The sequence below is a fragment of the Hakea prostrata genome, chromosome 1 (genome assembly GCF_041222555.1).
Source record: "Hakea prostrata isolate BN-2017 chromosome 1, UWA_Hpros_2, whole genome shotgun sequence".
Lineage (NCBI taxonomy): Eukaryota > Viridiplantae > Streptophyta > Magnoliopsida > Proteales > Proteaceae > Hakea > Hakea prostrata.
In genome coordinates, this window is record NC_142600.1 from 69,665,755 (window position 1) to 69,692,669 (window position 26,915).

General features: G+C 37.5%; 1 protein-coding gene across 1 annotated transcript; it reads right to left on the reverse strand.

Annotated features, from left to right (window-relative positions):
- Positions 1 to 1,255: 1,255 nt before the first annotated feature.
- LOC149029654 (ATP-dependent Clp protease ATP-binding subunit CLPT1, chloroplastic-like) lies at positions 1,256 to 25,935 on the reverse strand. The gene is made up of 6 exons (XM_089141994.1): positions 25,438 to 25,935; positions 25,306 to 25,341; positions 25,107 to 25,216; positions 22,665 to 22,844; positions 1,942 to 2,069; positions 1,256 to 1,647 (listed from the first exon to the last, which is right to left on the reverse strand). Exons 1-6 carry the CDS (start codon positions 25,662 to 25,664, stop codon positions 1,615 to 1,617), a joined length of 714 nt encoding a protein of 237 aa, XP_088998120.1. The 5' UTR covers positions 25,665 to 25,935; the 3' UTR covers positions 1,256 to 1,614.
- Positions 25,936 to 26,915: the final 980 nt, after the last annotated feature.

Consider the following 26,915-nt stretch of genomic DNA (forward strand, 5'->3'; position numbering starts at 1 on the left):
CTAGGTTTTTTCTTAGTAAGGTTTTAACAAGGTACATTATCTATTAATAAATATCTAAGGAGGAGTATTATAAATAATATTGATTATGGATGTCCATTACCCTCCCCCCTCAAAAAGAGATCATACCAATAGATATAATTTCTAAATGAAGATCATAGACATCTCAGTGTGCAATCTTACTAATTTGCATTCTCATATTAACTTAAAATCACTATAATCTATCACCATATCAAGAGCATCTTATTTCGTGTAAGAATCATATATTGTATTTTCTTGTAAACTCTAATATTTTTATACTATAAAAAATGCTTCTACTACTATAAATATGTAATGAACACAATTCAATGAATAGTTCGATTTAACTTGTCATAATTTTCTTTCTTGTCTTTAATATATCTTCTCCATTTTATAACATACACTTAACATAGGGTGTTAATAGTATGGAGTAACTCTTGGGATGGTACGACCCCCCCCCCAAACAAAGGAAAATTGAACCATTGTGTTAATTTTTCCCCAGAATAACTCATTGAAGCTATTTTATAGTTCTAATGACTGCAAGGTAAGAGAATGGCTCGATGAACCTTTGGTTTTTTTAATAGGTAATTTTCATTTGGACCCTTGAAATTTGATTCAAATCATTTTTAACCCAAGGAAAATGATATTTTGCATTTGCATCCCTTATGGTGTATCTAAAGAAATAAAATCAATACATTAACTACATTTTCAGGTTTCCTTTTTTTTTTTTTTTTTTTTTCTTTTTTTTTTAAATCTCATGACTACAAAATTAGCACCACATATGTAATTTCAATCTGACAAAGTGACAATCCCAATAAAAAAAAGGAAGTATATTTGTGATTATAATTCTTTTTTATATTCAAGAGTTTTATTGATTTTAAATTTACAAAATGACGCCTTGGGCTAAAACTTGATAGTATGATATGTTCTTGGCTAGAGGGTTGAAAACGGTCATGCCAAGTGATTAGACCCATTAGCCTCCGTAGAGATTTTGAGGGGTCAGATGTCCAATAAGAATCTACTAAGAAGAATCGGTACATCACAGCCAAAACAAAACTTCACTTTATCCATTCAGCCAAATAAATGACTAGAACTGACATAAACCAACCCAAACTGGTTTGAACCAACCAACCGGTATCCATACTGAAACAGTTGGCTTGAACCAATATATAAACAAGATGATTTTGGAAAATCTACCACCAGACCGTACATTCTAGCATACAGATTAAATAACTAAGTTTACAACCTGGTGCATTGGAAACACATGCTTGAAAAAGGGATTTTATCGATAATTGATCAATTTTAGCTTAAAAATCAGAGAGTATCCAATAATAATTCCAGTATTTCCAATTCAGGGACAATTTGATTGTCTTGACAAATAACTAGTCATTATCAGGAATTCTCCTGAAAAGATTCAATTGAATTCCATCAAAAAACCATCGAAGATCATTTTAGAATTCAACGAAGATTACAGGGGCATTGTCAACCAAAACAACTTTCTTCATACCAAAAAATACTGCAGTAGCTGCTGCTCTTTTTGAGAAGAGCTTTCAAAAGAGGCCTTGGGGCAAAAAACAAGTGTAGAATCTTTTTACATCTCTACCGATATCTCAAAATGACATCCTTGTCCATCTGCGAGTAAAAACAATTACACAACTCGTAAGATTGACCATGTCATTGAGCAACTAGAAGAACATGGTAGAAAACTTTGACCTATGAAGGTGTGGAACAACGAAATTGGAAGGAACATTCTGTTTCAATGTTTGACTTGCAAATTTTATAGGGTGAAAATGTTTAGGATGTCTTTCCATATAGCATTTATAAGTTAGATTGTCTATGCACAAGAGAATATACTTGAATTTTCCATAACATCAATTTTTATGTGGTAGATCAAAGAATAACACAAAGAGAGAGCTTGAAACTTACTGACTTAGCAAGTTCTTTAGCTTTCTCATCGTCAAAACCAAAAGTAGCCATTATCTTGTGACCTGCTGATTCAGCTTCAGACCATATGCCAAGGAGTAAATGGGTTGTGGTTATTTCACCACTTTCACCTGTATCAAAATAGAAATCTAATTGAACAAAAAGTTTATGCATTCTCTAATTTAGCCATAACAAATGACATCAAATATAAAAGAAGAAACAGCAGCCACAAAAAGCAACATTCAATAGCATACCAATACCATCTAGTCAAAGTAGCAAAAGCATTTAATTGGTATTCAAGTGGCTACATTAGTCTTCGTCTTGATATTTCAAAGGTAGAATGGAATGGTGGCACAAGCTTGGATAAGGCTAAGATAAGGGTTGTCCAAAGGGTGTGCCTAAATCATCTCAGGACAACTGATGTTCATTTGATCCTTGATGCCTCTGGGATTCTCTATTTCCTTGTTGCATCAATTTGGTCGTGAAAGGAAACCTTTTTGTTTTGTCTTTCGTTTTTGGAGAGAGGAGAGCGAGGGTGGCTCCTTCCCTATGCTCACCCCCTTTTCAGGGAACTCTATCATCAGAATTAGGTTGAAAATTTTGTTCTACCACAGAATGGAGTGCATGCATCAGATATTAAAGAATTTGCACTGTAATTTGCAAATCACTTCATATCAGGGTTGCCATAAATCTAAACTATGTTTAGGTCTTTTATATATATATATATATATACGAAAAGGTTCTCTTTCAGTTCGCTACCAATCATCTCTGGTTGTCGATCAATGAGGAGGACATTCTGATATGCTCAATTTTTGGCTCTTCAACCCTTTAGCTTGGGAATTGAGGAAAAAGTATTTGGGATCTTGAGAAGATCCAGAAAATTCATTTAGGAGAAGAATCCTTTTTTCCCTAAACACAAGTTAAAATGGGAACATTGAAGTCCCCCTTTTATCTTCTTTTTTTGGTGAATTGTAGGAGAGTATTAATTTATTGATAAAGAAAAAACCTGAAGGGTCAAAGAATATGTACATTCATTAGTACATATGCTTCCCCCACATCAACACAACGCCTTTTTGATCCCCATTCCACCCATCCAACCCACCCCCTATACAAAAAGAAGAAGAATGCTTCAACACCAACAAACTTTTTGGTGACAGTAAATGCCCATTGAGAAATAGCTTCCCCCCCCCCCCCCTTTTTTTTCTCCTTCTCCCCAAAAAAAAAAAGAAAAAGAAAGAAAAAAGAATAAAGAAAGAACAACGCTTCAATACCAACAAACTTTTTGGTGTTAATAATACACATTGAGAAATAGCCCTTCTTCTTTTGCATTCCAAAATTTAAAGCAGCCTAAAGTTCCAAAACCCTGATATAGATCAGCACCAAAGTGAATAAAATCCACATATCAGGGATCAATGACAATTCTGTAAATTTTGAGAAAGTCTTAACACAAATCTTTTAACCCAAAAAGGGAGTCACAGAGTCAGGGACCTGGAAGTAATTTAAATTTTTTAAAAAGGAAAATTCTCAAATTTTGAATGCAGACCAGGGTAACTTAGAAATCAAATTCAAACAAACAGGGTCCTGTAATTAACCAAGAAACTTAACCAACCTCGGAAGTATGAGATGAGCAGCCGTAAATCCAGGTGTGTTTTGAATGAGAGATCTCTCCCATGTGACCACCAATTCAACACAAACTAAGGGTGAAGAATAGCAATTATGTTCCTCTTGCATGCAGCCAATTGCCACTCAATTCAACCACATATCAAACTTAACTTTCTGAAATTATAGGTGATGAAACAAGAAGCAGTCCCAAAGATGGTTCAGTTATCAAAACTGGGATGATCTAACAACTTCAAACCCTGGGGAGTCAGGTTGCCCCTAGGAATGAAAGGAAGCATCAAGTGCGAGAGGCTACCACCGCTATGGGGTGTTGGAAGGTCATAACTTATGCAACCTTACCCCTGCTTCATGAAGAGACTGTTTCTAGACTAGAACCCACAACCAATAGGTTGCAATGGATCAACCATACCACTGCATGAGACCTACCCTCTGCTGACCAAGACGTAGAACCATCACAAAAAATTTAAGCAGAAATGAGCAGAATCAATAGAGATTGATCCAGATCATTTGGGTTATGAATACTACCTAGTACAACGTACAACTGAAAGGCTTAAAAAGAACTGAAAGGAAAAAACAGAAGGGAAAAAAACTACTAGATCGAAGTAAGGAAAAGAAATAAGATCAAGACAATGACTGAATGGATGAATCACGAGCAGAGAAGAGGAGTTATATACAAGATCACAAACAATTAATCCACTTAGGAATATTCACAAGAAGGCTGTTTTCTCAGCGTTTAATGACATGTTTATGATCCAGTTGTCAAATACTATACGAACAGCCCTCTCCATTAGCAGCATACTGATGGGGACATCACACTATGACCGCCCACCACTCGTTACTACCAGAGGCAGAGGCAGCGGAACATTTCCATCTGGTTTGGCTACTAGAGAGGGTCATGTGGACCCTTAGGACTGTGGTCCACATACCACATTTTTTCATCTATATTAGTATTTGTGTTAGTGAGTTATTTTGTAAGGTAGTTTAAGATTTTCTTTCCACAATTTAGAATTACTAGATTTTATTTCTTGTGTTACAGGGGGTATTTTTGGTAGTTTCTTTTATTTCTTTTCTTTTAAATATGTAACCAGACACACAAAGAAGGACGATTATGAAAGAATTAGAAAAGAAGAAGACTCACACTGCTTTCTCTCTCCTGGCGGACAGCTCCTTCCCTCCCTCTCCAGGTAAGCTTTCTTCTCTTCTTTGTTCTTGTTTTCTGCCTAGAAAATTCACCTCTATTTCCTCTTCAAACATCTAATCTTTGTTTTCTCTAGCAAAACTTTCTTTCTTGCCCTGAAAATTTTTCTTCTCTTCCCCAGAACCTCACGGCAGCTCTGTCTCTGTAGAAAATGTCTTCCCTTAGATCTTATTTTCTTCTCTTCTCCAACCCTTATGGCAATCTCTGTTTTCTACTGAAAGTTTTCTCTCCTCTTCTCTCTTACTTTCTCTTCTTATCCATATCCTCACACAGCTTCTATTATGTCTCCTGTCGATAGCCTTCTACCCCTTTCTTGGCCCTCTTTTTCTCTGTCAAAATCATATTGGCAGAATTATTTTCTGCAGTTTTATTTTCCTAATCCTTGATTACCTTGCTGTATTACTTCATTCTTCTTGCTGCCATTCCATACTTGCTGTTGGTTACAGTTTTTTCTCGGATTTATTAGTCAGTCTTATTGGTGTTTGGGTTGGGCTTAGTTTTGGTTTGGGTGAAATTAATATTGTTTATGTAACTTGAACCCCATTGGATTAATAATGAATATCATTTGTTGCTGAAATTATTCTTTCTTTGAATGCAATGCCATCTTCCCATCATCTAGTCTTCTGGATTGGAAGAATAGATTTACTTTGTTTTCTCCTTAACTTTAAGTTTGATCTTTGTATGTTAGTTATAATTTTCTTCGCTGGAATTTTAATTTCGTATAGTTCTCTAAGTATGGAAATCAATTGTGTGCTGTGCAAACCCCCTCCCTCCCTTCATGATTTAGGATACTTTGTCATGTAGAATACCCTAATCTAGGGTTGTCCTACATCAATCTGGTATCAGAGCGTGGTTAGAGTGTTCTGAATTTTCATTATTTGGATCTTAGAGTGTCTAGGAACCTTTGCATCAAGTTAGTATCTTAGTTCTTACCCAAAAAAGAAAGTGCATATTTTAGGAACCTTATGTTGTCCTTGGTGTAGTATTCTCCCGTACTTAGTACCTTGTGCATGACCACTCGTAGTGGTAAGTCATATCGCAACATGGACCCTAACTTGGACCTAGCAACTATACTTAGGGAGATACAAACCAAGTTGAGAGCTTGTAGAGAAGCTCAAGAAGCACAAAGTAACAACCTCCAATCCATTGAGCAGGCTGACCCTTTAGACCCTCATTGACAAGCTTACCATTGTGGAGACGACCCTCCCACAGATCACTAGGCAGACTACCCCCATTGAGCACCCTCATACCGACCCTAACTTAGAGGATCACCATTCGGTAGGTAGCGGAGTAATAGGAAACCCTGTCTTTGGGAATTTTGAGGTAGAGGTCACGAACCCCATGAGCAGCGAGCATATTCGGAACCCCCTCCATATAGGGGTGATGATGACTTTGAACCCTATGATAGAGGATTCAACTCCAAGAGACTCATTAAGGTAGATGCACCATCCTATGATGGTTAGATCGATGCCAAAATTCTACTTGATTGGATTACACAAATGGAAAGGTTCTTTGACTTTTATGATATGCCAAAAGAGGTGCGCTTCAAATTTTGCTAAGATGAAGCTAACTAGTGTGACACAAGAATTTTGGACTGATCTAGAATCTCAGGCATATGACATAGGACAAGAACCGGTGTCTACCTGGGTTGAAATGCAAGAAAGGGCTCAAGGCAGAGTTCTTACCCATGACATGTAGGTTGCAACTCTTGAATGAGATGAATGCCCTAAAGCAAGGGAGGCTATCAGTCACTGAGTACATGAGTAAATTCAATGAGTTGCAAATTAGGAGTTGTACTCGTGAGGATCGAGAGCAGACTTTGTCTAGATTCTTAATTGGACTCAACACTAAGATTCAGTTATACATAGCACCCCATATGGTGCGTGATGTTCCCCAAGCCTTTAGGATAGCCTTGGAGGTTGAGAAGGCCTTGAAACCCCCCTTCCAAAGGAGAAACACCTCAACAGGCGTTGCGAGCTATAGGAGGCCTCAGCCTTCCATAAGCGCCCCCAAACCACTCAATAACCCGCCCAAGCCATTTGACAATAAGGTAAGGGTATCTTGGGAGCTCGCCCAGTGAGGTGTTTCAAGTGCCAAGGTACTCGACACATTGCCAGAGAGTGCCCCAACCAAAATCTTTACATGGGGGTTCATAAGGGGATTGTAGACCTGAGGGTGATCAAAGTGATGAGTATAAGGATCATCATCCCCAAGAGGATATTTCTAATGAGGAGGTTGACAAAGGGTCACCACCTTTAGATTAGGACTAGTTAGACATATGACCCCACAAACCCCATCCAATGATGAGCTTGAGGCTATTGATATTTCTCGTCTGGGTGTGATGCGTTGCATGATATTGCAACCCAAGGGCAGCGAAGAAGATTGGCGGCAGACTAATATTTTCAACACCTATACTTGCCACCAAGAAAAAAATAGTCAAAGTTGCCATTGATAGTGGGAGTTGTATGAATGAAGTGGCACAACATGTTGTGTCTCGCATGGGGCTTAAACCTAAGGCTCACCCAAAGCCTTATATGGTTGCCTAGGTCGATCAGTCTACCATTCCCGTTAGGTTAAGATGTTTAGTCCCCTTACACTTTGCAAGCTATAAGGATAGAGTTTGGTCTAATATCCTGAACATAGATGTTGCCCACATCATTTTAAGGAGACCTTGGATCTATGATTTAGATGTCACTAATTATAGAAGATCCAACATCTATGTGCTTGAGCTCAATGGGAAGAAAATTAGGTTGACCCCTTGTGCCCCCAAATAGATTAGAATATCAAAGAACAAAGGAAGCACTACAAAACAAACCCCTAAGAAAACACTTAACATCTTGGATCAGAAGAGCTTTGAAAGGGAGTTTGAAACACGGGTTATTTATGCCTGGTTGCCAAACAGAGTAATACAAAGACGTCATGCATAATCATTGAGGCACCCAGGGAAGTGCAATCTTTATTGAGAGAATTCAAGCAGTTGTTCCCAGAGGAACTTCCAGATGAGCTACCACCTATACGCGACATTCAACACGCCATCGATCTAGTTCTAGGCTCATCCCTACTAAATTTACCTCACTATCGTATGAACCCTAAAGAGCATGCTGAATTGAAGCGGCAAGTTGAAGGGTTTCATTCGGGAGAGTCTCAGTAAATGTGTTGCTCCTCGAGTGCTCTTCCGACATCTTTGGCAGGTGTACATAGTGTGTTCCACGTTTCTATGCTTCAACAATGCATAGAAAACCCGGAGCACCTATTACCACAAGAACCTGAAGGATTGAGTGCGGATTTGTCCAATGAAGAAGAGGCTGCTGAGATATTGGACCGAAAGGACAAACAACTCCAAAATCGAACCATTCCTTTGGTGAAAGATTAGGTGGAAGAATCACGCAGTAAAAGAAGCTTCGTGGGAAAAGGAAGATGAAATGCGGGCGAAGTATCCTATCCTCTTTGGTGCCTCAGGTACGTCAATTTTGAGGACGAAATTTCTTTTAAAGGGGGAGGAATATGAAATCCCCCGGATTTCTAACCCGTTAGCCCATGATTTCAAGACCAAAAACCCGGTCTCCGAGTAGGCAACAACTGTGGACCATTTGAGTCGAGCCCAAGTGTCAGAATAGGACCTAATGATCATGGATGAAACTAGTGATAATTTGATAACTCTCATGGATTTCAAAAGAAGAGAGAGGATTAATCAAGATGGTGTTAAAAGGCGATTTTGGCACGTCCGTAGATCGGCGATGGAGAATCCGATTGACGCGAATAAGGTATCAATTCGAAGAACGTTGAAAGACCTTTCCAATGAGCCAAAAATCACTAGAATCGGAGTCCATTTGGGGGTCCAACCATGGACCAGTTGGGTGAACCAACCCCCCACCCCATTTTCTGTTTCGGGGCAAAAATGGAATTCCGGGTTTTTAAACCCTATTTTAAGTTATAACTCATCTCTAACCGCATTTCTTTATGCTAGAACAGGGTTGAGGCTGTGGGAAGAGGGGAAACCAAGGAGAAGAGCGGTTCCCATCCTTTCAAAGGTGTTTTGTGATTCGGATCTTCGCAAAAACATTAGGTAATGTTAGATTTCTTTAATCCTTCTCTTAACACAATTATGTGGAAAAAAATTTTGGTAATCCTTTCAAGTGCTTCAATTGGTTCTCATACTTGCTTTTAGCTCTTTTGTTTGCTGAAGTTTGATATAAGGATTGGATGTCTTGAGTTTGTGATTTTGGAATTAATGAGTTTATGGTGTTATCAGGATGGTTATTTTGAGAAACCGATCTGTCAGGAAGGGAAGTAGCGATAAGCCGATAACTCACCAAATGATTCCAGTCGAGAAGGATTAAGTGGTGTTCCTCCACCTAATACTGAAACACCCCTTCCTCAAGGGGGTGACCTACCCGATGCACCACTGTTGGCCACAATTCAGGATGTGTACAAAATTTTGACGAACATGATGCAGCAGCAGCAGACTCAAACAAATGCGCTTCGGCAAGGGGTGGTGGCAATAGAAAACCGGCTTGCACCAGAAGCTCATGGTTTTGGAACTTCTACCCAAGGAGGAAATGATGTATGTAGTGTTGGGTATGGGACCTCACAACAAACTGATGGAGCTTTTCCTCAAGCTTCATGTCCCAACATTCATTGGAATCACAAAGGACGTCCTATTCCCGAACAAGTGGCTAAGAGAAATGGAGAAAGCCTTCCGCCACTAAAGGTGTTATGAAGGGCAGAAGATATTGTACGCCGAATAGAAGCTTCAACATGAGGCTGATGCTTGGTGGAATGCCACACAACCTGTCTTGGCGACACAACATCCGATTGTCACTTCGGAGATTTTCAAAGAAGCGTTCTGCCAGAACTATTTCCCAGTGTCAGTAAGAGACTCCAAGGAGGCTGAATTCATGGCGCTTCAACAAGGACCTCTCTCTGTTCTTGACTTCCAGCAGAAATTCGAGGAGCTCTTCTTCTTTGCTCCGGTATTTATGAAGGCTAACTTGGAGAAAGCCAAGAAATTATCGAAAGGTTTGAGGCCAACCATCAGAAGTTATATGGCAATACAACATATCGTGAGTTATGCTCAAGTGGTGCAAGCAACAAAGAAGATTGAAGAAGGCAAAGAGAGACCTACCAACTGTAGAGGAGTCTGGCTAATAGGGGACCCAGTCCTTATGTGAACAGAAATCAAGGAAGGTTCACTAGGCCTTAACCTTACTCCAGTCCTCAGTTTCAACCAAGAGGAGCATGGTTTGGTTATGGGAATAGCGGTGCACCTATGCGGCCAGCTGGAACTACTCAACCATCATGACCTATCTATGCTAATCCAAATCCTGTCAATGGCCTTAGACCAGCAGTTCAGCCAGCTACAATTCGAGGTCAAGGAGAGCTTACCTGATCTATTGCAAGAAACCTGGACATATGGCTCGCTTTTGCCCACAGGAAGGAAGTTAGCCTAATACTTATTTCAGGCCACCTCAACAACCTCAGGCGGGAAAGATGTATAGTTTGACTGGGACTAAGATAGACCAGAGTCATGATGTAGTGACAAGTACACTTCTTATTGCTTCAGTTACTGCATTTGTATTATTTGACACTGGAGCCTCACACTCATTCATTGCATCATCTTTTGTGAGGTGTACTTCTTTCCCATCTAATAAATTGTGTCATGAACTAGTGGTTAGTACACCTACTCAGTCTCTAGTAAAACTTGATGAAGTAGTTGGACCTTGTTCTAAAACTGATGAAGGAAAAGATCTAAAGGCTCAACTTGTGAACAAGGTCCAACTACTTCATCAAGTTTTACTAGAGACCGAGTAGGTGTACTAACCACTAGTTCATGACACAATTTATTAGATGGTAAAGAAATACACCTCACAAAAGATGATGCAATGAATGAGTGTGAGGCTCCAATGTCAAATAATATAAATGCAGGCACTAAAGCAATAAGAAGTGTACATGTCACTATATCATAACTCTGGTCTATCTCAATCCCAATCAAACTATACATCTTTCCCACCTGAGGTTGCTAAGGTGGCCTGAAAGAAATATTAGGCTAACTTCCTTTCTGTGGGCAGAAGCGAGCCATATGTCCGGTTTCTTGCAATAGAAGCAGGTAAGCTCTCCATGACCTAAAACTATAGCTGGCTGAACTGCTGGTCTAGGGCCATTGAAAGGATGTGGATTAGCATAGATAGGACATGATGGTTGAGTAGTTCCAGCTGGCCGCATAGGTGCACCGCTATTCCCATAACCAAACCCTACTCCTCTTGGTTGAAATTGAGGATTGAGGTAAGGTGAAGGCCTAGTGAACCTTCCTTGATTTCTGTTCACATAAGGGTTGGGTCCCTTATTAGCCAAACTCCTTTGCAGTTGGTAGGTCTCTCTTCCGCCTTCTTCAATCTTCTTCGCTGCTTGCACCACCTGAGCATAACTCACTATAGGTTGTATTGCCATGTAAGTTTTGATGGTTGGCCTCAAACCTTTAGATAATTTCTTGGCTTTCTCCAAGTCAGCCTTCATAAATACCGGAGCAAAGAAGAAGAGCTCCTCAAATTTCTGATAGAAGTCAAGAACAGAGAGAGGTCCTTGCTAAAGCGCCATGAATTCAGCCTCCTTGGAGTCTTTTACTGACACTGGAAAATAGTTCTGGCAGAACGCTTCTTTGAAAATCTCCCAAGTGACAATCCGATGTTGTGTCGCCAAGACAGGTTGTGTGGCATTCCACCAAGCATCAGCCCCATGTTGAAGCTTCTGTTCGGCATACAATATCTTCTGCCCTTCATCACACCTTTAGTGGCGGATGGCTTTCTCCATTTCTCTTAGCCACTTGTTCAGGAATAGGACATCCTTTATGATTCCAATGAATGTTGGGACATGAAGCTTGAGGAAAAGCTCCATCAGTTTGTTGTGAGATCCCATACCCAACACTCCATCATTTCCTCCTTGGGTAGAAGTTCCAAAACCATGAGCTTGTGGTGCAAACCAGTTTTCTATTGCCACCACCCCTTGCATAAGCACATTTGTTTGAGTCTGCTGCTGCTGCATCATGTTCGTCAAAATGTTGAACACATCCTGAATTGTGGCCAACGGTGGTGCATTGGGTAGGTCACCCCCTTGAGGAAGGGGTGTTTCAGTATTAGGTGGAGGAACACCACTTAATCCTTCCCGACTGGAATCATTTGGTGAGTTATCGGCTTATTGCTACTTCCCTTCCTGAAGGATCGGTTTCTCAAAATAACCATCCTGATAACACCATAAACTTATTAATTCCAAAATCACAAACTCAAGACATCCAATCCTTATATCAAACTTCAGCAAACAAAAGAGCTAAAAGCAAGTATGAGAACCAATTCAAGCACTTGAAAGGATTCCCAAAAAAAATTTCCAAGGGGACCAAGGGGTTAGGCCGGTTGGTTCACTCGACTGCCCACCCAATCAGTGTATCTATGAAATTAGGGGCCAAAAAAATTTTTTTTTTTTTTTTGGAGATCCTTTCCTATGCGTGGTACGCCTGTGGGAGCTGCGCACGCCTAACAGCTTGGGGTCGTTTTATACGACTGCCCACGCCCAAAATTCACTTTTTCACAATTTGTTTCATCTTTTTTCACTTTTTCACTTTCCTCTCTTGCTTTGGGGTGAGTTCTTCCATACTTCTAGCTCAGATCTAGCCACGTACGATGCTCAAATGCAAGATCCGACAGCAAATCATCCACGAAACCAAAGGTAAGCTTTCTCTACATACGACTTTTGTGGGCTTTCGTTTGGTTTTTCGCGATTTTGCATTTTTGTCCGTGGGATTTCAAATCTTCTTATAGATCTATGATTCTCATAGCATTCTCTTCACTCACCCATAGTTTTTGGTTCAGATCAGCACGTTTTTCCACATCTTATTTTTGCAAAAATCACTATTCACAGCACTGTTTAGCTTTATTGTTCATAGTACCAAAATTCTGAATTTTCTTCTTAAAATTCAGATGGCTCAACGTGGTGGAGGTCGTGGACGAGGTCGGGGAGTCCAACATCCCGATTTATTTGACACCATCGCAGCATAAACATTGTACCTCAATACCTTCCAAAATTGGTTCATTGAGTATGAACGATTCGTCGAGCCACTCCCAGTGGCTCCATTCCAGGTATACGAGAGATTTGCAGCGCTAGGATGGGGCAGCATGCTAAACTTCAATGAATCGGCTTACCCTGAACTGATCCGATACTTCTACAGCAATCTGACTTTTGCTGAGCTTCCACTAACGGTGGAGGAACCAAGCCCAAATTTCTATAGAAAATTTCTTCCCTTAGATCTTATTTTTCTTTTCTTCTCCAACCCTTACAGCAGTCTCTGTTTTCTACTGAAAGTTTCCTCTCCTCTTCTTTCTTACTTTTTCTTCTTATCCATATCCTCACACCTTCTATTTTGTCTCCTGTTGATAGCCTTCTTCCCCTTTCTTGGCCCTCTTTTTCTCTGTCAAAATCATATCGGCAGAATTATTTTCTGCAGTTTCATTTTCCTAAACCTTGTTTACCTTGCTGTCTTCCTTCATTCTTATTGTTGCCATTCCATACTTGCTGCTAGTTACAGTTTTTTCTTAGATTTATTAGTCAGTCTTATTGGTGTTTGGGTTGGGCTTAGTTTTGGTTTGGGTGAGATTAATATTGTTTATGTAACTTGAACCCCATTGGATTAACAAAGAGTATCATTTGTTGCTGAAATTATTATTTCTTTGAATGCAATGCCCTCTTCCCATTATCTAGTCTTGTGGATTGAAAGAATAAATTTACTTGGTTTTCTCCTTAAGCTTTAAGTTTGATCTTTGCATGTTAGTTATAATTTTCTTCGTTGGGATTTTAATTTAGTATAGTTCTCTAAGTATGGAAATGAATTGTGTGCTGTGCAAACCCCCTCCCTTCATGATTTAGGATCCTTTGTCTTGTAGAATACCCTAATCTAGGGCTGTCCTACATCACATACACTCTGGATCTAAATAGACTCAAGTAAACAAACTGTTTAAAACACATATTTTGAAAGAGAATTTGAACCTAATTTGGGCTCTAGACTCCCAAAAACCATAGTCACCAAGGTGTCGTAAAGGCATATAAGCTCGTTGTTAGGTCCAAGGTGACAGCAAGCCTAGATGACACTTCAAGATTTTATGTTGACTTATGAGATGTTAATTGTATCTTGGCTCTCATACTAGATTATTACATAATATTGCATTGATATGATTTTTAGGTTGCATATAACCATAGAAAAGGGTGTATCAAGTGGACAATGGACAAGGCTACACCATTTTGGGTCTGGAATATGCAACTGACCCTCCTACATGGTGAAGCTGTTTCTGATTCAAAACCAACTGCAATAGAGCAACCTTGCCATTGCACTGAGATCTACCCCCTGATGTTGCAAATAACCTTGACTACTTTAAAATTGCTGTTAAAAGTTTTGGACTTTAGGAGTTGTGAACCCTTATCTTAGTTGTCAGGTTCTATTCAACTGGAAGTTAGCGGCAGTGCTAAGTTAAGTTTTGTTTTTGGTTTTCCCCCTTCTTATTTTTTACTTTGGGTGAACAGTTTTGCTTTTGGTTTTCCTTTTCTGCCTAGGTTCTTTTAGGTCTGTGCTTCAGACTTCTTTCACCATCTCAGGAGCAGATTTGTAATTACTGAATTCTTCTACTGTTGTACTGGACTTCTTTTGCTTCTAGTTATCCTTGTCAAAATTGAAGGTGATCCCAAGACTTTTTTGACTTGGTCAAAGTTTAAATTACCACCATTAAACTTAATGAAGTCAAAAATTATCTTTTGTGGCTCGGGCTGTCAAGGAATATATCAATGACAAAGGCAAACTTAATGTTTCTTCAGCCAGACTTTCTTCTGCTGATTCCAACCAACCATTTGAGGTATAAGCATATGAAGACTGGATGTCATAGGATAACAGGTCTCATCCAGTCATCTGGCTATGGAATAGAATGGATCCATCTGTCACTATTAATGTAATGTTTCATCCTACTGTTGAGGGTGTCTGGGAAAGATTTGATGCACATTTCCCTCAAGAGAAGAGTATTTCTCAGGTTTATGATTCACATGACAAACTGTTTGACTGTCAAAGAGGGCAACCAAACACTAAATGAGTACTTCAATGCTCTTATGGGTATTCACGAGGAACTGAATATACATCAGCTCTTTACCACCAATCTTGAACAACTAAAACTGCAGCTTGATGAGTTCCCTGTTGCCCTATTTATGGCAAGATTGAATCCAGATAACCAATCAGTGGAGTCAAATTCTTACAGGCAAAAAGCCCCTTCTCTTAATGAATCCTTTGCTTGTCTTCAGCGCATCACAACACCTTCCCAACATGATACATCTTCCACACCCAAAGAGGATTCTACCCTTTCTGTTAACTATAGTCATCAGAGAGGACGAGGCTCCTTGGGGTCTTTGGACATGGATATCATAATAATGGTTCTCAAAGTGATTGTTCGTTCAAATCGTGCTTATATTGTGGGAGAACCAATCATACATATGAGACTACTTGGTCCAAACATGGCAAAGAAGAATGGTGACCTCTGTTGCTAATTCTTCTGCTTCTGACTTCCCAACTTTCAACATCTGGTGACACTGATCAGCTTTCATCCTCTGGAGTTACATCATCAGGTTCAGTATCTTGTGAGGATTACAACCATTTATTAAAGCTCCTCAAGAATCCTAATCCAAGTGCCACCCATTTCATCAACAGTATATCAGCTCATCAGGTCATCTGTCCTCCAAATGACTGGTGAGTCAAACTTGTTCTCCTCTTATACTGAAGGCATCTAATCTTTTGCCTGTCAACCTTGCTAATGGTTCTTCCACAGAGGTCCTGTCCATGACATGATTTCTCCTCCATCCCTGACCTTGCCTATGGTCCTTCAGATGCCCCAATTACCATCAAAATATGATCTGTTACTCAACTGACAAAAAATCTAAATTGCTCATTCTCTTTCCTTCTTATTGTGTTTTCCAGACAAGGAGGAATATTGGCAAATTACTAGGTTTGAGCAGACTGGCGTCCACTATCTTAATCACAGTTCCTTCTACTGCTACAACTAACTGATATTACTTACTTTCTGGTATGGCCTTTTCATTTGAAACATCTTCTGTATTCAAACTTCATCAATCATCATATGGTTCCTAGTTGACACTCTATTCACATCTAGAGATATTGAATGTAGCAAGCACCACCCACCATCCTTACTTGGCTTGCAATAGTTCTAGAAGACAGTCTTTGTTTTACTTAGTTCATTCTAATATCTGGGGTCCATGTCATGCTACATTTATACTAGGTTTTTCTTACTTTGTTACTTGTGTGGATGATTATTCTTGCCTCACTTGGGTGTAATTAAAAGATAATTCCAAGTTTTTGTCCACACTCAAAGCTTTTCTATGACGATATAAAGACACAATTCGTTGGTTCTACTAAGAATTTTCATCATTGCTCTAGTGTGCTCAACAAATGAGATTTCTAGTCTTCTGTTTGGACCATAGTATGAACCACCAGACTAATTACTTGTATAACCCAAAACAACAAAACAGAATTATCGACGTTAATTGGAAAGATTCAGATAGATGTCATGAAACTTTTTTTTTTGGGATGATGTGGTTCTTACTGGATGTCCTCAAATCAATAGGATGCCTAGCCATATCTTAGATCACAACTCTCCTTTGTGGTGTTTCCCAACACACCCATGGTCTCTATAAATTGGCTTCTCACACTATTAATGCAGTTTGCTTAGTTTTGCTTAGTTATCTGTGTCTCAGAAAGGGTTAAGTCCGTTACTCAATGTCACTACATTAGAGATGATATTATGTTTGAAAATATGCCTTTGTTCCTTTCAGTTTTAGTCCTTCAATTGCTCCTGAGCCTCCAGGTGCTCTCCCTTGCCTGTTGCTACCACCCTTTTCCTTCATCATTACTGTTGTACCAATGACGCATGAAATTGGTGCCACCTACTGCAACACAGCCCTCCACCCACATTGCTCCTTTAGATATTGCACATTTCTTTATGATAATCTTGTCTCACAGCATAGTAAGAAGCAAACCTCTGCACTAAGGTCCAGTGCTGAAGCAGATATAAAGCCATGGTCCATAGAACAGCAGGGTTGATATGGCTGAAGTTTGATCTTCAAGAGCTTGGTCTCCCAGACACTCGACCTATGAAAAATGTTTTGTGATTACCAGGCTGCTATCTACATTCCTAGTAGTCCTACATTTCATATGTGAAAAAAACTTATTGAGTTTGACTGTCAGTTCGTAAGGGATGCTGTCATGGAGAAGTTAACTGTAAGCCATTCATTTTGTCTGCAGATCACTCAGCTGATTTGTTTACAAGGGCTCTTTTCGGTCCAGCTTTTCAAAAATGATGTTCTATAAGTCTAAACTCAGCAGGGATGATGTGTATGCTCCAGCTTAAAGGGGAGTGTTAAAGTTTGTATCTAAAGGAATCATGGACCCCCTATTGGACCTAGTTGTTAGGTTTTATTCAATCAAGAGTCTGCAGCAGTGTTGTTTTGCTATTAATTTTAGTTTTCCTAGGTTTATTCAATTGTAAATTTGAAACTATGACTGTTGCTTTTCTATACACACACACACACTCTAGTAAAGTTGTGCATAAATTGTATCCAAACATGACTTAAATGAATTACTAATAATATATTCATGGAGCAATTGGTCCCTATAAAATGGGAAGAAATGAATATTAATTATTATTCAAAAAGCAACATAAAATTACAATTTTGGACATTAATTGACTATGTCAATTCAATTAATGAATGTGGATATTTTAGGAAGTGAAAAAGTAGTCATGAATCTTCAGTTCATGTTTTCATAATATAGTATGATATTATATGACCTATATATGTATATATAGAGAGCTTCCTGTCATGTGATAGATATTTCGACTTTTTCTATAGCTATAAAGTTCTATTCCGTTCTCTCCATCTTGTCTCTTCGTCTTTGCATTGGTGATTGGTTATTGAAGCTATTACCAACTTATAATTGTTATTGCTATATCAGATATAGTCATACACTATAGAATTGAGGGGCGATGCCTAGGTAGGGTGCCTACTGCCTTGTAGCTCTTCCAACACCTATGTTTGCCTCGTAATCATAACAATTACACTATTAACATTATTAAATATTGATAAATAATTCCCATAAATTTTTTTTAAAAAAATTGAGGATAAAAATAAGGCAGATGAAGATAAATTTCTAAATGTCCAAAATGAACCAAAAGCGAGTTTGGACCTATGTCTGGAGAGACTGTGATGCGGCTGAAGCCCCAGCCATGGAAGAACAACTAAATCACATGCCCACCACACTACAAATCACGGACATCCCATACCACTCAGGCTTGCCTGAACAAGTAGAACTATAACCGCCTTTTGGTCATTTCAACTGATCCCACAAACCAATAGGCTTTCTTTATGACAACATAAACAGCCAGACAACCCAAGCTACCAAATAGTCAACCAAAAGATTTATTTTGTAAATAACACACATAATGTGTCAAGGACAACTACAACCATGACCTGCCAATTATCTACATTACCCACCTTTTTCATACCAGTCAGCTGCATGAAAAATAAAACTGGGAGAGATTAATATAATTCCAAACAACTCTACCTAGTAATGCCACCACTCTTGGCATATGGCCTTGCTACAATATATTAAGTAATTACTCAGAGCTAATACTACATCAGTTCCCTCCATCATCTCTCATTTCAAAATCCTACTTCAAACTTCACAAGGGGGAAAAAAGACATTTCTCTCTATTTTTAGGAGGAAGGTTTCCTCAAGTTATCTAAAATTAAGAAGGCAGAATTTTAGAAGTATAGTAATTGTCATCTGTTTAACTACATGAAACTACATCTCAACCATAAACCTGGTTATAGTACATCTATAGACCTCATGATTCAATCGGGTTGCAGCTCACGCAAGGATTCTGACAAATCAAATCATATTAAAGAGAAGCATAACATTCTTGGCCATCAAACAAAGCAATCTTTCCTTGTCAATGATGAAAAGTTGTTGCCAAATTATAATTAATATCTGAGTATTCTACCTGTGAGGTAACTCAAGGTAGGCTGATCATTGATCACAAAAGGACCCACAAGAGGGAATGCTTTTGTGATCACATAAGGTTTGCATTCTTTACCTCTTGTATGTACCCCAAGGGTTCATACCAACAAGTTGTTAATGTCTGTTATGACAAATAGTTGTATTCCGTATATTGAGGAGCATCTCCTGCTATCATTCACATTAATTGTTGGTTGGTTGAATCAGGATTTATGAGTGATGAAAGATTATGGGAGTTATGGCCAAATACCTAAGTAAAGATACCCGTGTTAGTGTAGCCCAAGTGGGAGATTGTTGGATTGTGGGCTTAACTAACACTAGTCCATTAATTGGATCCATATTCATTCAAGATATTTAGTCAGAGGTATTACTGACCTTACCATTGCGGGAGGGGTTAAGGTTAGGGTTCTTTGTTATAAATAACACATTGGGTCCCCGTAGCTGTTACATGCAATTTTTTTGTTTAAGTTTGTTCCACACAAATTCAAGCGAAGGATTCCAAAGATTAAAAGGCTCCAAAAGATTCAAGGAAAGGAAAGAGGCAAATCTATAGGAAGAACATTAAAGGTATTTATTCATATACACTTCTATTGTTGATTGTATAGATTACATATGCTTTAATTATTATAGGAATAATATTATTTGATGGACCCAACAATTGGCATTAGAGCTAGCTCCTATAATAATTTTTTTTTAGGTTGATGATTGATCTCCATTAATAATTAATAAACTTTTAAAACCATGTTTCCTTTGATATTAATTAATAGTCTATTATTGTAATATGTAAGGAAGTTTTTGTTAATTTCATACATGGACTTCCTTTTTGAATTTTGTGCATGAAGAGTCAAATCAATCTCAAATTTTTCTTTTCCTTTTGAGTATTTTTCTATTTTCCTAATGGAAGTTCTTCTTCGATTTCGTGCATTTACAGTGAAATCAATCTCAAAATTTTCTTTTCTTTTTGAGTATTTTCTAATGGAAGATGTTCTTAAATTTTCGTGCATAAAACATCAATTCAGTCATATTCAAAACGTCAAATCAATTAAAAAAATTCTTTTCCTTTTAAATTTTTTTACTAATCAAATCAAAGACGTTTCTTTTAGTATTTTAATCCTAGTAATCTATTTTTCCTTAAAAGACAAAAAGTCTTTTTGTTTTATTATTATACTTCAAACATCAAATTGATCATTCTAAAAGGTGAATACAAAGTTCCTTCTCAAGCATGTTTCCCTTCTAGAAAAATAATAATAAATAAATAAATAAATAAAACCGAAAAATCCACCGGATATTTCCGGAAAACAGCTAGAGGATCTGCCGGAACTACTATAGCCAGCCCCCAAAAAAAATTTTTTAGGGATTGAAATTTTTTGTTTCTGAAAATAGAAACATGTTTGTTTCACTTTATTTATTATGTCTCTTCTTATAAATTTTTATTTATGAAATAGAAACATGTCCACTTTGCATTATTTATTATTTCTATTTTTATATATTTTTCTAGAATGAAATTGGTCCAAAAATATTTCTAAAGTTTGTTTGTGCCAGAGACAGCAAAAAATATATTCTAGAAACATTTCTATAGCAAAAACATTTTACAAAAGCATTTCTATGTCACAAAAAAACTTTAGAAATATTTATGGACCAATTTCATTCTAGAAAAATATTTCTACTTTTATAAAACAGAAATCATAAATAAAGTAAATCAATCATGTTTCTATTTCATAAATAAAAATCTATAAGAAGAGACATAATAAATAAAGTGAAACAAACATGTTTCCATTATATAAATAAAAAAATTTCAACCCCAAAAAAAAATTTGCCGGCTGCAGTAGTTCCAGGAGATCCTTTGGCGGTTTTCCGGCAATATCCAATGGATTTTTCAGTTTTATTTAATTATTTATTTATTATTCTAGAAAGGAAACATGCCTTGAAAAGGAAGTTTGTATTCACCTTTTAAAATGATCAATTTGATGTTTGAAGTATAATAAAACAAAAAGACTTTTCGTCTTTTAAGGAAAAAGAGATTACTAGAATTAATATACTAAAAGAAATGTTTCTGATTTGATTAGTAAAAAAATAAAAGAAACTTTCTAAATTGATTTGACGTTTCGAATATGATTGAATTAATGTTTTATGCACGAAAATCTACAAACATCTTCCATTAGAAAATACTCAAAAAGAAAAGAAATTTTTTAGATTGATTTTGACTGTTCATGCATGAAATCAAAGAAGAAGAACTTCCATTAGGAAACATAAAAAAATACTCCAAAGAAAAAGAAATTTTTTAGACTGATTTGACTGTTCCTGCATGAAATTCAAAAAGGAAATCCATGCGCGAAACTCAAAAAGGAAAACTTCCTTGCATATTAGAGTAACAGATATATTAATTAACATCAAAGGAAACACAGTTTTAAAAGTTTACTAATAGAGATCAATCATCAACCACAAAAAAATTAATTATTATAGGACCCTACTCAAGACCAATGTTTAGGAAAAGAAGAGATGCTCCCCTAGTCTTAGTTGAATAGAAAATAGCAAAAACTTGCGATCATGCATCAAGGTCAATAGATATAAAGTACTATAATATAACTGAATAAAGGGTAGCTGCTCCCAAAACTACATTTAATATATATATATATAGGCCTCATATCTCAAAGAAGTGATCCCATTATTCTCACACAAAGCATAAAAGACGGAAGGGGAAAAACTTTTCTCACATGTAAGGCCCATAGTTCGCTGTTAATTTAGTAGTTATGACCTTATGAAACTATTCCCCCCCCCCCCCCAAGCAAACAAAAAATGATTCATAGAATATTGAAATTACATACCAAAGTGTGATTAGGTAAAGGTTTCCTACCAATACACCAAAGGTGTGTTTGGGTGTCAAGAAAATAAAAGAACAATACACCAGTTCTGTACGGTCTGTAAAAATTTCTTGCTTTTCTCTGTACTTGGTTATGTCCAGCACCATGAAAGGATTCTAAATTCACAACTTGAAACCACATAGGGATCTCTGTGTTTTTCTTTCACCATCAAAATTAAGTTCACCGTGGAGTCAAGAAATGGCAAGAAAATTTGGTTTTCATTTTTTTCTTTTTCTTTTTCTTTTTTCCTTTTTTTGGGTAAATGAAGAGCTACATATGTGAGGGGAGAAACTGAAGAGAAAGAGAGAGAGAGAGAGAGAGAACATATTGCAGTTCAGTTGCAGCAACTGTTCCTCTCTTCACTTTGTTGAATTTCTGACCAACTAATTTATGAAACCTCTTGTCACCCACCCACAGATTTCTCACTATCTACATTTCTTTTTAATTTTCAGTTTCTAAAAATGAATAGAAAGTTTCATTTTCTAGTAATTTATTTTATCTTCTATTTTCTTCTTTCCTTGACATCCTAATTCCTAACACAGTCCAAGGAAATTTTACCTAAAACACCCAGAAAAATGCCCCGCGTAGTGGATAATAGGGATCCTTTTTTTCTGGAGAAGAAGACCCACAGGTCCCCTAATCACATGTCAAGTGTCATGCAAAGAGGAGGTTTTCAACCAAACAAATGAAGCTCAAAAATCCATACTATGGGAGACTGCAGAAATCACATTAATGTATCCTATGATACATGCATAAGACATGGGGCTGGATGTCAATACACAGGAGGGTATTTGATTGAATATGCTATCAAATTTGACACCTGACTAATTGAATTCAATCTTTTACATACAACTTGAATTGTCATATAGCCATGTGGACCCAGACCATTCATGAAGCACTTTCAATGTTTTAGCTACTAACTATCACAAAAGTAGCTACCTACCTGATTTCAGTTTCTCGTCTACAGCCCAATCAAGGGCCCTTTGAGCTGGTCCAGTGAGTGGAGGGTGCTCGGGACTGAAGTAGTACATGTCAGATTTTCCAAGTAACTTCATAGTTTCTTCTCGCACCTTGAAAAGTGTAATTCCATTTGCTCGCAAAAAATTTGCAGCTTGACTGGTTCCTGAGAATAAAATGTGGATGCTAGGCTCATTGAATAATCCAAGTGGGAAAGCAAAAGTTTCAATTAAAAAGGAACTCAATGATAAGTATCTCAATGTCATCACAAGAAGATTTCGATAAGAAAAAGGAATGTTAGAGCATCAATCTCCCACTCATTCAAACTAATGCAATTTTGTAACATCTCCAAATCAGCTTCCACTTTTTCCCTCTTCCAGTGAATAAAACTCGCAAGAAGAGAGAACAGAAACAAGAATGAATTAACAAAACAGCAACACTCCACTCAAAAACTCAATACCATACAAATCCTAGAAACTCAAGATACACGATATCCTCCATATAAATGAAAGACCTGTAATGCCCAATTATGTTTGTCCTATTAGCTAGGTTCTTTGCTTTTTGCTATGCCAATGAATAATTTGTCCAATCCATGGCTCTGATTCGAATGGATTCATGAACAACAATTGGTTGTTGCATTTCACATGTGATGTAAAAAAGGGCTTTCTCATCCCAAAGGCAGGGGTGAGCTTTCTTACTATACAATGACCACTACGAATATAGGACCAATGACAATGAAGGAGGATAAGGAGGAGGAGCTAACTTGGACAGGGTCGAAGTCAACAAATTCTGAGTTCATGTCACAACGATCTTATGGGAGGGAAGTTCTGTTAATGGATTCCTGTTGAGAATGCAGAAGAAAGGAGATTTTCATTTGAACAGGGAATATTTGGTCAGGTAGAACTTCTATTTCGCTAGAATTTGTTGATTTCTCCGTATGAATTTACAAGGGAAAAACCCATGCTTCTAGATCACTGAGGGACAAGCTGGTCATAAATTTGGAGAATTTGCTTCTACACGGAAAGGAAGACATTCAAGAACAAATATTGGACCGGGAAGGAAAAAGGAATAAGTAAAGTCTCAAGCGCATATAGCATGCAAAGGAAATCCCATTTCACATTCACTTCTTTTGTTCTACGATAACGTTCATAGAGAAATAAAAATATTTGATTCTGTTTGAAACTGATTTAGAAAAAATTCCAAGCTGCCTCTAGCATTTCCATTTTCTGATTCAGATTTTGGGCATGAATCCGCATATTCCTCAGAATCAGAAGACGGATGACCACATGATGGGCCTCGAATTAAGACTTGTCTCCCTAGGGGAGACTAGGGGGAACCTATCCCCCGATCTATTGTGGAAAACGAGGCAGCTCATCCTACTCACTCGCTTAACGCTCGAGTGCAGGAGACTGCTTCTTGCTCTAATTCAAAGGTGATAAGCCCATCTGCTGGGATATCACACCAACTACCACTGGTCCTAAACTCAAAGCCAGTTCTGCAAACCAGATTTGGCTCTACAAAGAGCATGCATCAAAAAGACGAAAAAAGAATTTCTTCAAGGAGAAAACCATTTCTCAAATTTAAGAATTCATCCAATCTGAAGGCTTGGAGATCCTCTTAACTCCAATAAAATTTGCAAATTTTCATTAGTAACAGAGATAAATATTCTATCCCATTTCTTACCTGACCTTGAAAAATGAAAAGAAAAAAGATAGCACTTGGCTTAGTGATACTCAAGGAATCTGTGGAACAATGAACCCAATGAGAGAGATATTCATCAAGTATTCATCAAGTATTCAATATTTATACCTACTTGATACTGGTCTATAGGACCAGCATCCATTCTACTCATCCATATAGTCAACATCACACAAGTCTGCCAAGCCCCAAAAAAATACTGAGTTCCCCCTTCAAGTTCTCATATACCAGATCAATCAAGAAAGAACCAAGTTAACACAAAAATCAATGCTCTAATCTCTACCCACAAAAAGAACTCAGTTCCATGATGAAGGCTTATCCTCCCAACAGCTAAGATAATGCAAAAAATTGATGGCTTAAGCATTTGACAATTTTAATGCTGAGAACAGGAAATAAATGACTAATACAAGTTGTAAGCCTTGAACAGTAGAATTATTACCAAGTTGTAATCGCTGAACAGTAGAATTATATTACATGTATTAATTCATTGGATATTCACAAGAGATTCAGCTCCATAAGATTAAGTACCTTAGATGACCAAAATAATCTATAAATTAGAATACAAACTAAGAAACCTGGAAAGTAAAGAAAAATTATGAGTAGAATCAAGTGACTGTCAATAGTGTAAAGAATTATGATTTGAATCAAGTAATGATCAATAAAGTTCCACAGATATATAAAATTATACTTTACTCTAAGTTAATTGTTTGATAAGGATAAAGTCATCAACCTTCAACCAATATCCCCATGAGAAGAGTTTCAGTCCCAGTGTTAGGGTACTTGAGCTTCCTAGCTTCCAATTCTGCCATTGCAAAAGACTTTAAAGCCCTTGCTGACCATCTTCACCTCATTACCATTGAAAATTCATATTAAGTCACAAAATTATGATCCAAAGTGAACTAAGATGATTTATGGTTTATCCAACTTACTTGGGAATCTTCTCAGAAGAAGTTCTGTCTGGTTTCCTGGTAAAAATAAAAACTTTCCAAATTAGTTCTTCACAATGAAAAATAATAGACGGTTCAGGTAGAAATTGAAATAACTGCCTGATTAATACTTACGCAGTTGGAAGACTAAACAACACTGTTGCAATGGCCGCTGGAAGTTTCCGAGACAGCGGCCTCAAACGCGAGGAACGAAGCAATAGCGGGTTACCAAGCAAAGGATTCACCAAAAAATCTTTCTTGAAGTTGAAAGGGAAAGTCAGAGAATAATTTCTAGGTTTTCCACAATCGAATTGTGAAGATAACATAGAATTCCGTAATATCGAAAGCGTTTGTGCGGCCATTATCAAAAACCCTAGGTATTGAGGCAAATGATACAAATTAAGTTAATCTATGTAAACTGCAATGAGTATTACTCGTTATCTGCTGATCCAATTGAGGAAGAACAGTGAACAGTTAGCTTCAAAGGCTTTGTGATCCCTGTATTTTCAAAACTCAAGACTTCTTTGCTTTCTGTTTCTCGTTCCAAAAATAGAACCTAAGTCGAGAATTCGATAATACTGCTGAAACGTGTAATTGAGGTTCGGTTTATAAACCCTGAGCCTCAAAATTACGATTTCAAATTGGATAGCGCCTGTGCAAGCGTGTAACGTCATTCAATATCGAATCTTCCGAGGCCGGAAAAATTTTAGATGAATGAGGGATGTCAATCAACCGGGTTGGACCGGGTCTGCCTAAAATTAACCATCTAAGTATCTAACCCTAACCCTGTTTAAACGCTAATCCTACTATAGGAACTTAAACCTAAATTCAACTTGCACTTGGTTCTTGACTTCCTGCCATTCCTAAGAATTGTTTACCTAAAATGGATTGCTCAATTGACAAAAGACCAACACTTCATACTATGAGGTCAAATGTTGGAATCCCCTTAGGATTGGGACCTAGGGGCAAAATCGCACTTTATATTTAAATTATATATGTAAAGGCTACCATCTAACGATGTACACAAGCTGTGTCAATAAGCTAGTTTAGACGAACATCAATTCTTTTAAAAAAAAAATCTTCACTATTGTTAAGTTTTTTGAAGCCCAGCCCATCTACTCATGACCAGGTTCCCATCTTAAAGTCTAGGGAATATAACAAATGCATACAAAATCTTACTCTCATGACTTGATGATAACTTACTGACAAACAATTTCTTGTGTTTCTTGCTTTGAGAAACAAAAATCAGCTGATGACCTTTTGATAAAATTGTTTTTGTGTCAGATGATTTTTGAAACATAAAATAAAATTTATTTTGATTTATGCTTCAAGAAACAATTCTGATGCAATTGCAATTTGTTGTTGCATCTGATCCTCAAAGCAAAAATTGGGTGTGAGATAGGTTTAAGCGAGAGGGTTTAGAAAGGAGTATTCATGGAATTTAATATCTAAATATAAGAACTCTGCTAGAGTCCTGCTGATAATGTTTTCGGCTTTTTGCTTTCCAAAACAAGTTTTATCATATGCCTAAAAAAAATGAATATGCTTTAAAAAACAACCAAAACTATTTCTAATATTTTTTTTTTAGCAGCCTTACATAACATTAAGATACG

What these genes read in the sequence shown, in the direction of transcription:
- LOC149029654 (XM_089141994.1), bottom strand. Translation starts at nt 25,664, where the DNA reads ATGGCCGCACAAACGCTTTCGATATTACGGAATTCTATGTTATCTTCA. An exon ending in TTGTTTAGTCTTCCAACTGC is followed by an intron (nt 25,342 to 25,437) that starts GTAAGTATTAAT and finishes TATTTTTACCAG; the next exon opens with GAAACCAGACAGAACTTCTT. An exon ending in CATGGGGATATTGGTTGAAG is followed by an intron (nt 22,845 to 25,106) that starts GTTGATGACTTT and finishes TTTTATTCTCAG; the next exon opens with GAACCAGTCAAGCTGCAAAT.